Here is a 12622-nt window from a genome sequence, read left to right as displayed (position 1 = left end):
TTTAGGATCCTGGATTTTCTATACTCCTGTTTATAGTTGCTCTTAGAGAGGAAGGTTCCGTGGGTCGAATATATGCCTTCCATATGTTTGGGATTTTTAGACCATCATTATTGTTCAGATTGGGGTGGTTGGTAATAATCTCACAGACTTCCTTAAATTTGCATTCATACCAAGTTTTGGTGTGATGTAGACAACTAGTGCTTTCACGAATTTAAAGTTATCAGCAATACTTTTCAAAAAAATGGGTACAGCCAAAACACTATTAACAAAATTCTCTACAAGACTTCAATAAAAAACGAAGACAAACCAGACTACAATAAAACTGTAACCATTCCTTACATTAAAGGGACATCAGATAAAATAAACAGAATATTACAAAAATACAACCTCAAAGCCACCTTTAAGCCTCCTGCAAAATTAAAACGCTTTCTCAACTCATCCAAAGACCCACTCCCTCAGCTGGCCCACCCTGGAGTATACTGTATTTATTGCATCTGTAACATACCATATATAGGAGAAACAGGATGCACAATTCCTATCAGACAAAAAGAACATAAACGACACATTAAATATAATAATTATGGTGAAGCTGGCCTTTCTGATCATGCCCGTGAACACCTTACATAGAATTGACTGGAAAAGCACTAGTTGTCTACATCACACAAAACATGATACGAACACAAATTTAGGGAAGCCTGTGAGATTATTACCAACCACCCCAATCTGAACCATAATGATGGTCTAAAAATCTCAAACACATGGAAGGCATATATTCGACCCACGGATCCTTCCTCTCTAAGAGCAACTATAAACAGGAGTATAGAAAATCCAGGATCCTAAATAAAAAATAACAGTTGTAATGCTAAAAATAGGACATCATTGTTACTGAAAGAAAACTATCTGTAAGAAAGAATGTTTATTCATGTTATCATAAATAGAATTTAGCTTGATGTAGTTTATAAATAATTAAATTTTTTTTTTTTTTCACTAGAGGTCATGCCAGTAGAATAACTTGTAATCAATTCAATGTTTCTCTAGCTTACTGTATGTAATGTAACTTAGCTTGTCCTGTATATTTGTATATGCTCCAGATGATGATCTTAATATGAAGATCGAAACGTCGGGATATTAAAAGAGTTATTTATAACACAGTTGTGAAGTCCATAATTTCTAAAATGAATTTTAATCCTAAAATGCATAACTTGACACTTTTCCACATTGAACTGACATCCATTACCTTTTGCCCATTTTGCCAGCTTATTTAAATCATCCTGCAAACTCTCAACATCAGCTTGATTTTTTTATTGCGCTACCCAACTTTGCATCATCAGCAAACAACTGAATATCTCCCTTTAAGCATTTTTCCTATATCATTTACGTACAAATTAAACAACAATGGCCCAAGCATAGAGTCCTGAGGCACACCACTGGTCACCTGCCTCATCCTGGACTCTGCTCCTCCATACACCACTTTCTGGTCTCTCTCCCTGAACCATTCTCTTATCCATATCACCAGTTTAGTATCCATCCCCATCTGCTCCAATTTGTGCAACAGTGTTCCATGGGGGTATCCTGTCAAAAGCCTTAGCAAAATCCAGAAGTACCACTGTGTAGTCATTCCCTTTGTTTAACTCAGATGTCATTCTATTATAAAAAGCTAATAAATTGCTAAAACAGGATCGACCTTTAACAAAACCATGTTGGCCCCTATAGAGTATCATATCCTGATGCACCCATTCTTGAATTTTGTCTTTAACCAACTTTTCCAATACTTTTACCACCACCACTCCCGAGATGGTGATTGGTCTGTAATTAACTACCGCAGTTTTAGAGCCACCTTTATGAAAAGGAACTACTTTGCCTTCCTTCCACTCCCTAGGGATCATACCAGAGTTCAAACTTAAGTTAAATAACCAAGTAAGAGGCATTGACAATTCCTTTGCACATTCATGCAACACTTGAGCTGATATTCCATCTAAACCTACAGCAATGTTTGCATTTAAATTTTGCAGTATACCTAAGTACCTCTGATTTATTAACTTCAATACTCACATTGATAGACTATTGCTACAGGTACAGAGATATCCTCACTTGGGTGATAGACTTTTGAAAAGTGATCACTCAGTAATTCGACTATTACATCTGAATTGGTCACCTCAATACCATCAGCACCCACTAAAGTTATCCTTCTGAAGTCATTCTTCCTTTTACTTGCCACAAAGTGGAAGAACTCTTTGGGATTACCCTTGATCTCCTTGGCTAAGGTCTTCTCATAATCTGATTTAACTTTTCTTACTATGCTGATAACCTTCCTAGCTTGAGCCTTGTACTGCTCATGGCAGATCAAGCTTAATACTACTCATCCACCTAGCGCCTACCTTGTTTGTCTTCCTGACCATGGGGATACATTCTGATATTGCCTTACTCAGATACCTGCTGATTTTATCCCATGCACTGCTAACATCTTTCCCCTGCAATATGTTCTGCCATGGGACGGCTGTAAGCTTACTCCGAAGCTTGTTATAATTGCCTAACCTGTAGTTCCATATATACCCCCCACCTTCTTAAGAGAGAAATCCACAAATTTTGCAATCTCCCAAGTCAATACCACATGATCTCTCTCACCAATTGGAGATAACGAGGACACCTTACTTATATATATCCTCTGAACCAATGACCAGATCCAACACACTCACACCACATGTCCCTTCAGTTATGTGCTGTTTCAAGTAATTATCTCGTAGAAGATGTATGAATTCCGTTTCCTTTTTGCCACATGATATTTCCTCCTTCCAATTGATATCACCATAATTAAAATTCCCCCATAATAATCACTAACCTTGCACTCATTGCGCTAATTTGCTGATGCATGATTTCATTATCACCCCCTGTACCTCCTGTACCCTGTCCTATAGCAGCAACCAAATATTCAGATTTCCCACCAGACTGCCTCAAATGAACTGTCATTCACATTATAATAAATTTAGTTTAATCCTTTATCCAAGTGTGAGCAAACAAAGTTTGCGCCTGAAAGTATCTTCAGGACTGGGTTAAGGTGGTACACACCAGGGCAACTCGTTGCAAAGGTGGAGCAAGCTACCAACACTCCTATCCTAGTATCTCCTATAATGCAAAACACATCTCCTTGCGGATATGTCTATTGTTATGCATTAAGGGAAGGGCCACTACCCAGACCGGTTTCGACCTTTATTGAGGTCTCTTCAGTGGGAGCCAGGCCCAAGTCGAGATATCAGGCAGAAGCATTTGCAGGTCATCTCCACCTATAGGAATTGCCAATTGGTGTGCCACCCTTTTTTTAATAAATTACTCTGGATTTAGAGAAAGATGTTGAAAGTTTATTTTCCACTTGGTTAGAGTATAATAAATTTAGTTTAATCCTTTATCCAAGTGTGAGCAAACAAAGTTTGCGCCTGAAAGTATCTTCAGGACTGGGTTAAGGTGGTACACACCAGGGCAACTCGTTGCAAAGGTGGAGCAAGCTACCAACACTCCTATCCTAGTATCTCCTATAATGCAAAACACATCTCCTTGCGGATATGTCTATTGTTATGCATTAAGGGAAGGGCCACTACCCAGACCGGTTTCGACCTTTATTGAGGTCTCTTCAGTGGGAGCCAGGCCCAAGTCGAGATATCAGGCAGAAGCATTTGCAGGTCATCTCCACCTATAGGAATTGCCAATTGGTGTGCCACCCTTTTTTTAATAAATTACTCTGGATTTAGAGAAAGATGTTGAAAGTTTATTTTATGGTAGCTTGCTCCACCTTTGCAACGAGTTGCCCTGGTGTGTACCACCTTAACCCAGTCCTGAAGATACTTTCAGGCGCAAACTTTGTTTGCTCACACTTGGATAAAGGATTAAACTAAATTTATTATACTCTAACCAAGTGGAAAATAAACTTTCAACATCTTTCTCTAAATCCAGAGTAATTTATTAAAAAAAGGGTGGCACACCAATTGGCAATTCCTATAGGTGGAGATGACCTACAAATGCTTCTGCCTGATATCTCGACTTGGGCCTGGCTCCCACTGAAGAGACCTCAATAAAGGTCGAAACCGGTCTGGGTAGTGGCCCTTCCCTTAATGCATAACAATAGACATATCCGCAAGGAGATGTGTTTTGCATTATAGGAGATACTAGGATAGGAGTGTTGGTAGCTTGCTCCACCTTTGCAACGAGTTGCCCTGGTGTGTACCACCTTAACCCAGTTCCGAAAGATACTTTCAGGCGCAAACTTTGTTTGCTCACACTTGGATAAAGGATTAAACTAAATTCAATGTCATTCACATGTCTATCATCTTGATATACTACTTTCTTTGGCTGCAATTCATCAGCTATCATCAACAGTACTCCTCCCCCATTCTATCTTCTCTATCCTCCCTGAAAATACTGTGCTTATCACATTCAATTCCAGTATCCACATCTTCTGACAGCCAAGTTTCACTAATGCCTACAACTTTTGGTGAAATTACACTGACTAATGTCAAAAATTCTTCCCTCTTATTTTGAATGCTCCTTGCATTAGTATAAAAAATTGCAGATTCCCTTTAGTTCTTGTACCAGCTTTAGAACTGATATACATGTCACTAATTTCAGTAGTACCATGCTGATTTTTATCCACTCTATTCTGCAATTCAGTGATTGTATATTTGTTGATCCTTATTCTGCGAATAAGGATCAACAAATATACAATCACTGCTTAAGTTTCTCCTTCTTACACTCAACTTTTCAATTTTAGTTTCCCTGCCCAATTACCGCAACTTGTTCAGAAAACAGTAACTTCTTCAATCGCTTATGGCCTTCCATGTTCAGATGCAACCCATCTCTTGCATACAGCTGTCCTTTGCCTTCAAACACACTCCAGACATCAACAAATTCCAGACCTCTTTTTTGCACATTCTTGCAATCATATCATTCATTATCATTGCTCGTCTACTGAACTCATAATTGTCAAAATGAGCAGCAGCACATACACTATCCTCCCTTTGACACTTTTCTTCTTCACAATATCTAACAATGCTCTTAAATCTTTTGCTACCCAATTTTTACTACCATTCAGGTCATTTGTACTCACTATAACTATCATCTTTTCTGCATCATGTCCTCTCTTTATTGCTGAAGCCACTCTCTCTATTGTTCCACCAGCCAAGCACTCCTCAGGCAAACCGCTCTCCATGCCCTTAATCATAGAATCACCATATATTGTACCACTCATAACTTCATTCAAGTCCAAACAAGCATCACTTGCTGCCTCATTTTCTATGCTATTCAGCATGACTCTCCTAGTTTCATTACTCAACGCTCTTTTACTTACTCCCTCACTCTCACGACATCTTGTTTCTTCTAGACCTCTTGTGCTTTCATTCTGTTGACTCCCAATCACTCCCATACTATTTATTACTTCATCAATCACCAAAGACTCTCCCATACTTAATCTAATTACTTCAGCTAAAGTAATCTCCATAGTCCTAATTTCTCTATTCAGCACATTTAACTCAGTTTTAATTTCCAGAACCTCCTTACTGAGCACTTCCAATTTCTCTTGCAGAAGATGGTCACTTTTCATTTTCATGAACTCCTGCCGAAGTTCTTCCACTACGGTCCCGACGTCTGCTTTCATTCCTAATTGCTCCAGCCTATCCCTACACTTCTCACCTACGTCAACGTTTTCATTCTTCTCATTTAGCCAAACAGTCCACAGATCTTTCACATTCTTCGGTGCATACATATAGCAATTTCCACAACGAATCCATTGTGAAAAATCCAATGTAGAGCCAGACTTTCGTATAGAAGTTGTCCGAGCCACTGACATACGTCTCTTGTTGAACGTATATACGCTAACCACTCGGCCAATCAAGCCGGCGGCAACCAAGACGGCCAACTAAGATGGCAACCGAGCCACTGACATACGTCTCTTGTTAGACGTATATATGCTAACCACTCGGCCAAACAAGCTGGTGGCAACCAAGAGTGGATACGCTAACCAAGGTGGTTAGCGTATCCACTCTCCAGCCAAAAGGCTGCGGGTTCGAATCCCACCATGGGCATGGATGTTTGTGATTGTCTGTGAAAATAGTGGTGTTAGTCGGCAGTAGATGGCGCTGGTATAGGCGATGAAGGTAGCTGCAGTTAGTGGAGTGGTGGAGATGGAAAATTTTAGAGCAGGTGTTCTCCCTCGATGAGTCTTTGGACTCCCTGGAGGTGTTATGTAATAATAATAATAATAATTTTTAGATGCTGAAGTAGTGAAACAAACAGCAGCGAAAACACAATAGATACAACAAAGTTTCAAACAATAACACCACTGAAGGACACTTGTGTCCAACTGAAGCACAACTGCAGCACAATTTGAGACAAAAAGCCACACTATACTTTAATATAAAAACACATTTTCTAGCATAACTCAACATGATCGCCATGTTCACTCAAATTATTCCTGACTGTAATCTGTGTGTGTGTGTGTTCACTACACCGGTTTGCCTGCTTGCAGGATGAAAAACCCCAGATAAACTGGTGGAAAAAACCCTGCTGTCCATGCCCAAGACCGGATAACTTGGCTATGGCCGAGGAAGATCCTTAAGCTTCTCATGTCATCGACAGGGATCGAACCTAGGATACTCCTTTCCCAGGCATATGGTTGCGAAGCACAAAGCCACTAGGCTAACTGCACAGACAGACTAACAATAATTACAGCTTTAACACCATAGTGTTTCTTGTAAAAAAATAAATAAATAAAAAATCTTTTCTGAAAATGTTTTTACAGATAATATGTTAAATATATTAATAAATAATATATTTTAAGTGATTCAATATAAATACTAATGATAGAAGTAAAAAAAAATTAAAAGATACCAGATACTTTTATTTGGAATTATCTGATATGCTTTTATTACAAAAGCATTAAGATTTCAATAAAAAGTTTTAACTTTTACTGGTTAAACCTTTATAGACTAGTTCTTACTTACATAATGATTTGGCTAAATGTGAAAATAGTATGCCATTGTGCATGAACGGATAAATTGTGTGTGTATGTGTGTGTGAGAGAGAGAGAGAGAGAGAGACGTGATGGCTGGGAGAGGGGAATGTGAAATATAAATTTTATAATTTTATGTTTATGCTAAGTTTCATATGTGAATAGTTCTATAGTATTCATTTGTTAATATGTAGCTCACCATTTTGGATTACGCCGTTTCTTGGAAACAAGGTTGTGTAGTACTTGGGAATCATTTAGAAAATGGTGTGATGTTAGAAAAGATGCTCTAGTGCCTTCTCCATTACGAGGCCTCTGGAAGTTAATGATTCAAGGTGATAGGAAAGTATGTTATTATTTGAAAAACTTATCTAAATATAAAGGCTTGAATGAAATGTACTACTATGTTTGCATGCTTCTGTAGAGTAAATACTGTTTATGGAGAGAGGTATGTTCCTTTGCTGCAGTTGAAATACTTTCTCAGCTAAATTTCTCAGCATTTTCCTGAGAAACTTTCACAGGAAAATGCTACTGCAAATAGTTTTTAACACAAACACGATTAGTCCTAAAATAGTTTTTCATAACAAATAATAATGCGTAAAGCAAAACATAAATTGGTATCTAAATAATAATATACAGCAATACCTCGCATAGTCTGGGTAATCGAGGAACTAAATACAGTACATACAAAAAATGATAATTGGTTTAAAAAAAATATATTCTCCCTGTTTTTCAATAAATAAAACGAGATTAATAAATTCAAATGTCTTTATCAAAAATAATGAAACAAAAAAATACATGTTTTTCGTAATTCATTTTTTATTCTCTAAAAATTGCAATATCGATGTCTGCACGTTTTTTCTTCTTTGGTTTTTTTCTCTTCATGCATTTCTTTGTAGCAACGCATTGCATTGTTTATTGTTCGGCGAATTGTAAGGCTTCGTTCAATATTGGGATCAACTTCCATAATATGGAATGGTTGAAACAAGGTTTCAGCCATTCCAATAATTTTTGATAGTTGTTCAGCTGTTAATTCTAGTGCAGGCACTTCAACACAGTCGTCGTTGTCTGTTGTTCTCCTGCTCTTCATGAGCTCGTTGTTCATCCATGTTAATAAGTGTTTCATTATCCAGTTCATTAGTGTTCGATTCAATGCACTCAATTACATTGACGGAATCTAACTCTTTGAAACCAAGTTGCTGTCCAATTTCCACTATGTTATTAGTGACTTCAGCAAAATGAGTTTCAAAACCAATGAAATTGTTTACGCAATGTGGTATGATATGTTTCCATACTGCTCTCATATTGCTTGCCGTTGATTCATAGCATGCTTTGCCTATATTTTCGATAACATTTCTGATGTTGTAGCTCTTCCAGAATTCTGTTAAAATAGGCGCATTTTCTCCTGTCGTAGCTTTTATGGCTTGCGAAAATGTGCGGTGCGAATAATAGGACTTAAATGTCGCATTGACACCGTGATCCATTGGTTGGATCACCGACGTTGTATTTTGTGGAAGAAAAGTTATTTGTACATTTTTATTTAAATCACAAAGACCAGTCGGGTGACTAGGGGCATTATCTAAGAACAATAAAATCTTAAAATCTAATCCTTTTTCTCTGTAATAACGTTCTGTTGTAGGGCAAAAATAGTTGGTCAACCAATCTTCAAATAAAACTCTTGTGACTCATGCTTTCTTATTTGAATGCCACAACACTGGGAGATTATTTTTTTGATACATTTTTAAGAGCTGTAGGATTTCCTGCACGGTACACAAGCATTGGTTTTAATTTGATATCCCCTGCCGCATTTCCACCTAATAACAGTGTGAGATGGTCTTTTGAAATTTTATATCGAGGGCATGACTTTTCATTGGCTGCTATAAAAGTGTGTGACGGCAACTTTTTCCAGAATAATCTCATTTCATCAACGTTAAATATTTGTTCATCTTTGTAGCCACCTTTTTTTATGATTTCACTCAATTCCTCCGGATATGCAGCCTCTTCATCTGCACTGGCAGATTAGCCAACAATACGAACATTGTGAATACCAGTTCGTTGCCTAAAATGAAAACACCACCCACGACTTGCCGTAAAATTTTTACTAGTTCCTTCACCTTCGTTTTCTATATCATCGATAATCTTCAAGTCATTGTAAAGACTTAATGCTTTGGCTTGAATTTCCATTTGACTAAGCGGAACTCGCTTTTGAGTTGTCTTCGATCCATGTGGATAATAGCCGCTCCATATTTACTATTCGAGTGCTATTTTTGATAAATAAGAAACTGTAGCCATACCTTGCGATTTGGATTGATCTTTTTTTTTTTTGATAAGTTTTCGAACTGATGACTTGCCCATTCCTTTTTCACAGCCTGTTTTAGCAAAGGATGCACCTTCTTCATGAAGCTTGATTATATTGAGCTTTTGTTCTAAAGTGAGCCATTTACGTTTCTTGGTAACAGGATCACTTTCACGTTTTCTTTTTGCACTCATTATGTAGTTTTTTAAATGGGATTAAAATTTCATTATCACAAATCAACTTTACTGTAGATTTGTGCATTGAAAACTGATAGACATAGAAGCTAATTCAACATTAAAGTTCACAAACGTCCACTGCTTACTCGTACTATACATAGCTTACATATTAAGACATTGAACATAATGCCGCGTTTATATTCTCGCTGAGTCTAAGTACATACATATACAACGGGGAATACCCGAAAAAATTTAAATATCTATGTCACATAACTTTAAAACTGCATAAAAATAAACCGCACAAACAGAGACTTGACTGTATAAAGAGAAAAAACCAAACATTTATGTATAAAAAAAATAATTTTGTATACTAAATTTTTAGGATTTAAAACCGGACTGTAGTGAATTTGGACTGATCGAAGCCGAACTATGCGAGGTATTGCTGTACTCTGTGTTTTTTTGATTTTGATAGTTTAGTATAGCCTATTTAATAATCTCTGAGTGGATGCCATTCACTAACCATTGGATTGGAACTACACATGAGAGAATCTGAAACTGTATAGGTGAGAGGCCTATCGATTAAGTAATCTGATTGTCTTAATAATATTGGGAAATGACACATTTTTTTTTACTTTGAAGGTGATCACTGCAAATTGTGTTCTCTCACAGAATTCTTTTGCATGATGTCCAATGCTTTTTCTACTTTTTTTTTTTTTTTGAATGTCAGCTTATTGACAGTCCACGTATGTTGGAAGCAAGCATGAAGTGACTTGAAAAAATTCATTGTTTCGTTTCTAGATCAGGCTTCTTTCTGTACTAGGTAAAAATGCATGAAAATACAACACACACACACACACACACACACACATATGTATGTATGTGTGTGTGTGTGTGTGTGTGTGTGTGTTAAAGATACCAGGCTATTTTAAACCTGGTTTTGCTCCATTTCCCAAGTAAGCAAACAGACAAGTAAGTCAAGTTTGCACCTGCAATTATTGCAAGTCTAGGTGACCCCACACGTAGTGCAAGTCAAGGCAACTCGTGGTAAAGGTGGATAAGCTATGATCACTATTCTTAATATTTACCCTTAATGCAAAGCGCATCTCCTGGAGGAGATGTATGATGCTATGTATTAAAGGCAAGGGGCAACTACCCAGACCGTTTTTGACCTTTATTGAGGTCTCATCAGTGGGAGCCAGGCTAGAAATACCAAGATTTTAGTAATACAGAGCTTATAAGTATTTTACCAGAACAAGTTACCATAAGGTAATTAAATAAAATTACCTTATTAAATAAAAATCTCAGGATGAGAGATAGATGTAGAAAGTATTTTACCTTGGGTATAATAAATGTTAAAGATACCAAGCTATTTTGAACCTGGTTTTACTCCATTTCCCAAGTAAGCAAACAGACAAGTAAGTCAAGTTTGCGCTTGCAAGTATTGCAAGTCTGCATTAAGGGTGAATATTAAGAATAGTGATCAGAGCTCATCCACCTTTACCATGAGTTGCCTTGAATTGCACTACGTGTGGGGTCACCTAGACTGCAATACTTGCAGGCGCAAACTTGACTTACTTGTCTGTTTGCTTACTTGAGAAATGGAGTAAAACCAGGTTTAAAATAGTTTGGTATCTTTAACATTTATTAAACCCAAGGTAAAATACTTTCTACATATATATATATATATATATATATAAAACCAATAAAAGTAGAAAAGAAATATTTAACCCACCATGATACGAATGTACTATAGGTTTACATTCTTCAGCAGAGCTGAAGATTGGCATGATCAACATAAGAAGCATCAATGGAAAAGAAATGGAATTAATAGAAGAATTGGATTAGTACCAGATTGACATAATAGCTGTTACTGAAACAAAGAAGATAAAAACAGATGAAATCTTTCTAAGCACCAAATACAAGATGTTATATTCAGGCAATTAGATTAGGGAAAAGGAGCAGCTACAGTATCAACACAAAATATGATGATAACCTTGAATGGTCAAGTAGAGTGATGCAGCAAATATCAGAATGGGAAACCGGACATTAAGATACTTATTTTTGTCTATGTTCCTGCAGAAGGTTCTATTACTGGAGGAATTTTTCGTGGTATTAAAGAAGGCAACACACAACAAAAAAGGAAAAGATTATCCATGTTGGACATATATATATAGCAGAGTAGGAAATGATTAACAGACATATAGAAATGTTTTTGGAAAACCTGAAGAAAAGAGCAAAGCTAATAATAAGTACCTGCTGGATTTCTATTCAGGACATGGACTAGTTCTTACTAACACCATGTTCCAACTTAAAAATGTGCATAAATTCACATGGACAGACAATGCAAGAAATAAGAGAAGTCTCATTGACTATGTTATTGTTGATAGCGATGTTTTTTCACTTGTTCAGGACACATGAGTGTACAGTGGATTTGAAATCTGAAGTGATCACCTTTTTTTTATGTTGCTCCCACCTATAAAAGGTTATTTGCAAACCTATAGTACATTTTGTAGTGTGGGTAGGCTAAGGATTTTTTTTTTTTTTTTTCAATTTTTATCAACTTTTGATATATATTTTTTATTTATTTTTTACATAGTCTGGACACTTGGCTCTAGAGACCAAAAAGAGTGCATAAGAAAGTTTTAAAATGAATCAAAGTTGAACAGCTTTCAGAGTTGAATTGTAGACTAAAATGTTTCTAATCATTCTAACAGAATGATAGAAACATTCAAGAAAAAAATGAAAGGGTTTGAAAACAAGAACCAAACCTTGGAGATTCACTGACAAACCCAGAAGACAACATTGAACGATTCTGCCAGAGAGCATGCTGTGAGCTTATCTGCAGTGATAGAAAAAAAGAAGTCCATAGTGTACTCTGGAAGTTGAAGAGGAAGTCAAGGAAAAAGAGCATATCAAAAGTTCCTGCCAAGTAGTTAGCTTGTGTTCTTGGGAGTATAAATAAAATTAAGTAAATGAAGCATTGTGTAAAACTAGTTAAACAAAAGTCATAGGAAGACTTTGAAGAACATGGGAAGAACATAGAAAATAAACATCAGAAAGGTGGTAAAATATTCTGGAGACTATTGAGAAAGTTTAGAAACTGAGGAAAAGTACTGTAAAATGAATCAGAGATGATGAAGGGTGCATGAAAACTTGAAT

At 36.7% G+C, this 12622-nt stretch overlaps 1 protein-coding gene across 2 annotated transcripts in view; it reads left to right on the top strand.

Annotated features, from left to right (window-relative positions):
* LOC150100223 (transmembrane protein 245) overlaps positions 1-12622 on the top strand; it is a 282836-nt gene that overhangs the window by 55497 nt on the left and 214717 nt on the right. For both annotated transcript variants that reach the window (XR_016549228.1, XM_090402358.1), the window contains exon 5: positions 7189-7337. Coding sequence is in view for 1 of the 2 variants with exons in the window: in XM_090402358.1 (XP_090258484.1) it covers positions 7189-7337 (149 nt within the window). In the remaining variant the exon portion in view is untranslated. The remainder of the gene's footprint in view (positions 1-7188; positions 7338-12622) is intronic.

This window comes from Typopeltis vanoorti, chromosome 13 (genome assembly GCF_054136105.1).
Source record: "Typopeltis vanoorti isolate ZY-2024b chromosome 13, IOZ_Tvanoo_1.0, whole genome shotgun sequence".
Classification (NCBI taxonomy): domain Eukaryota; kingdom Metazoa; phylum Arthropoda; class Arachnida; order Uropygi; family Thelyphonidae; genus Typopeltis; species Typopeltis vanoorti.
This window is presented reverse-complemented; position numbering and strand designations above follow the sequence as displayed.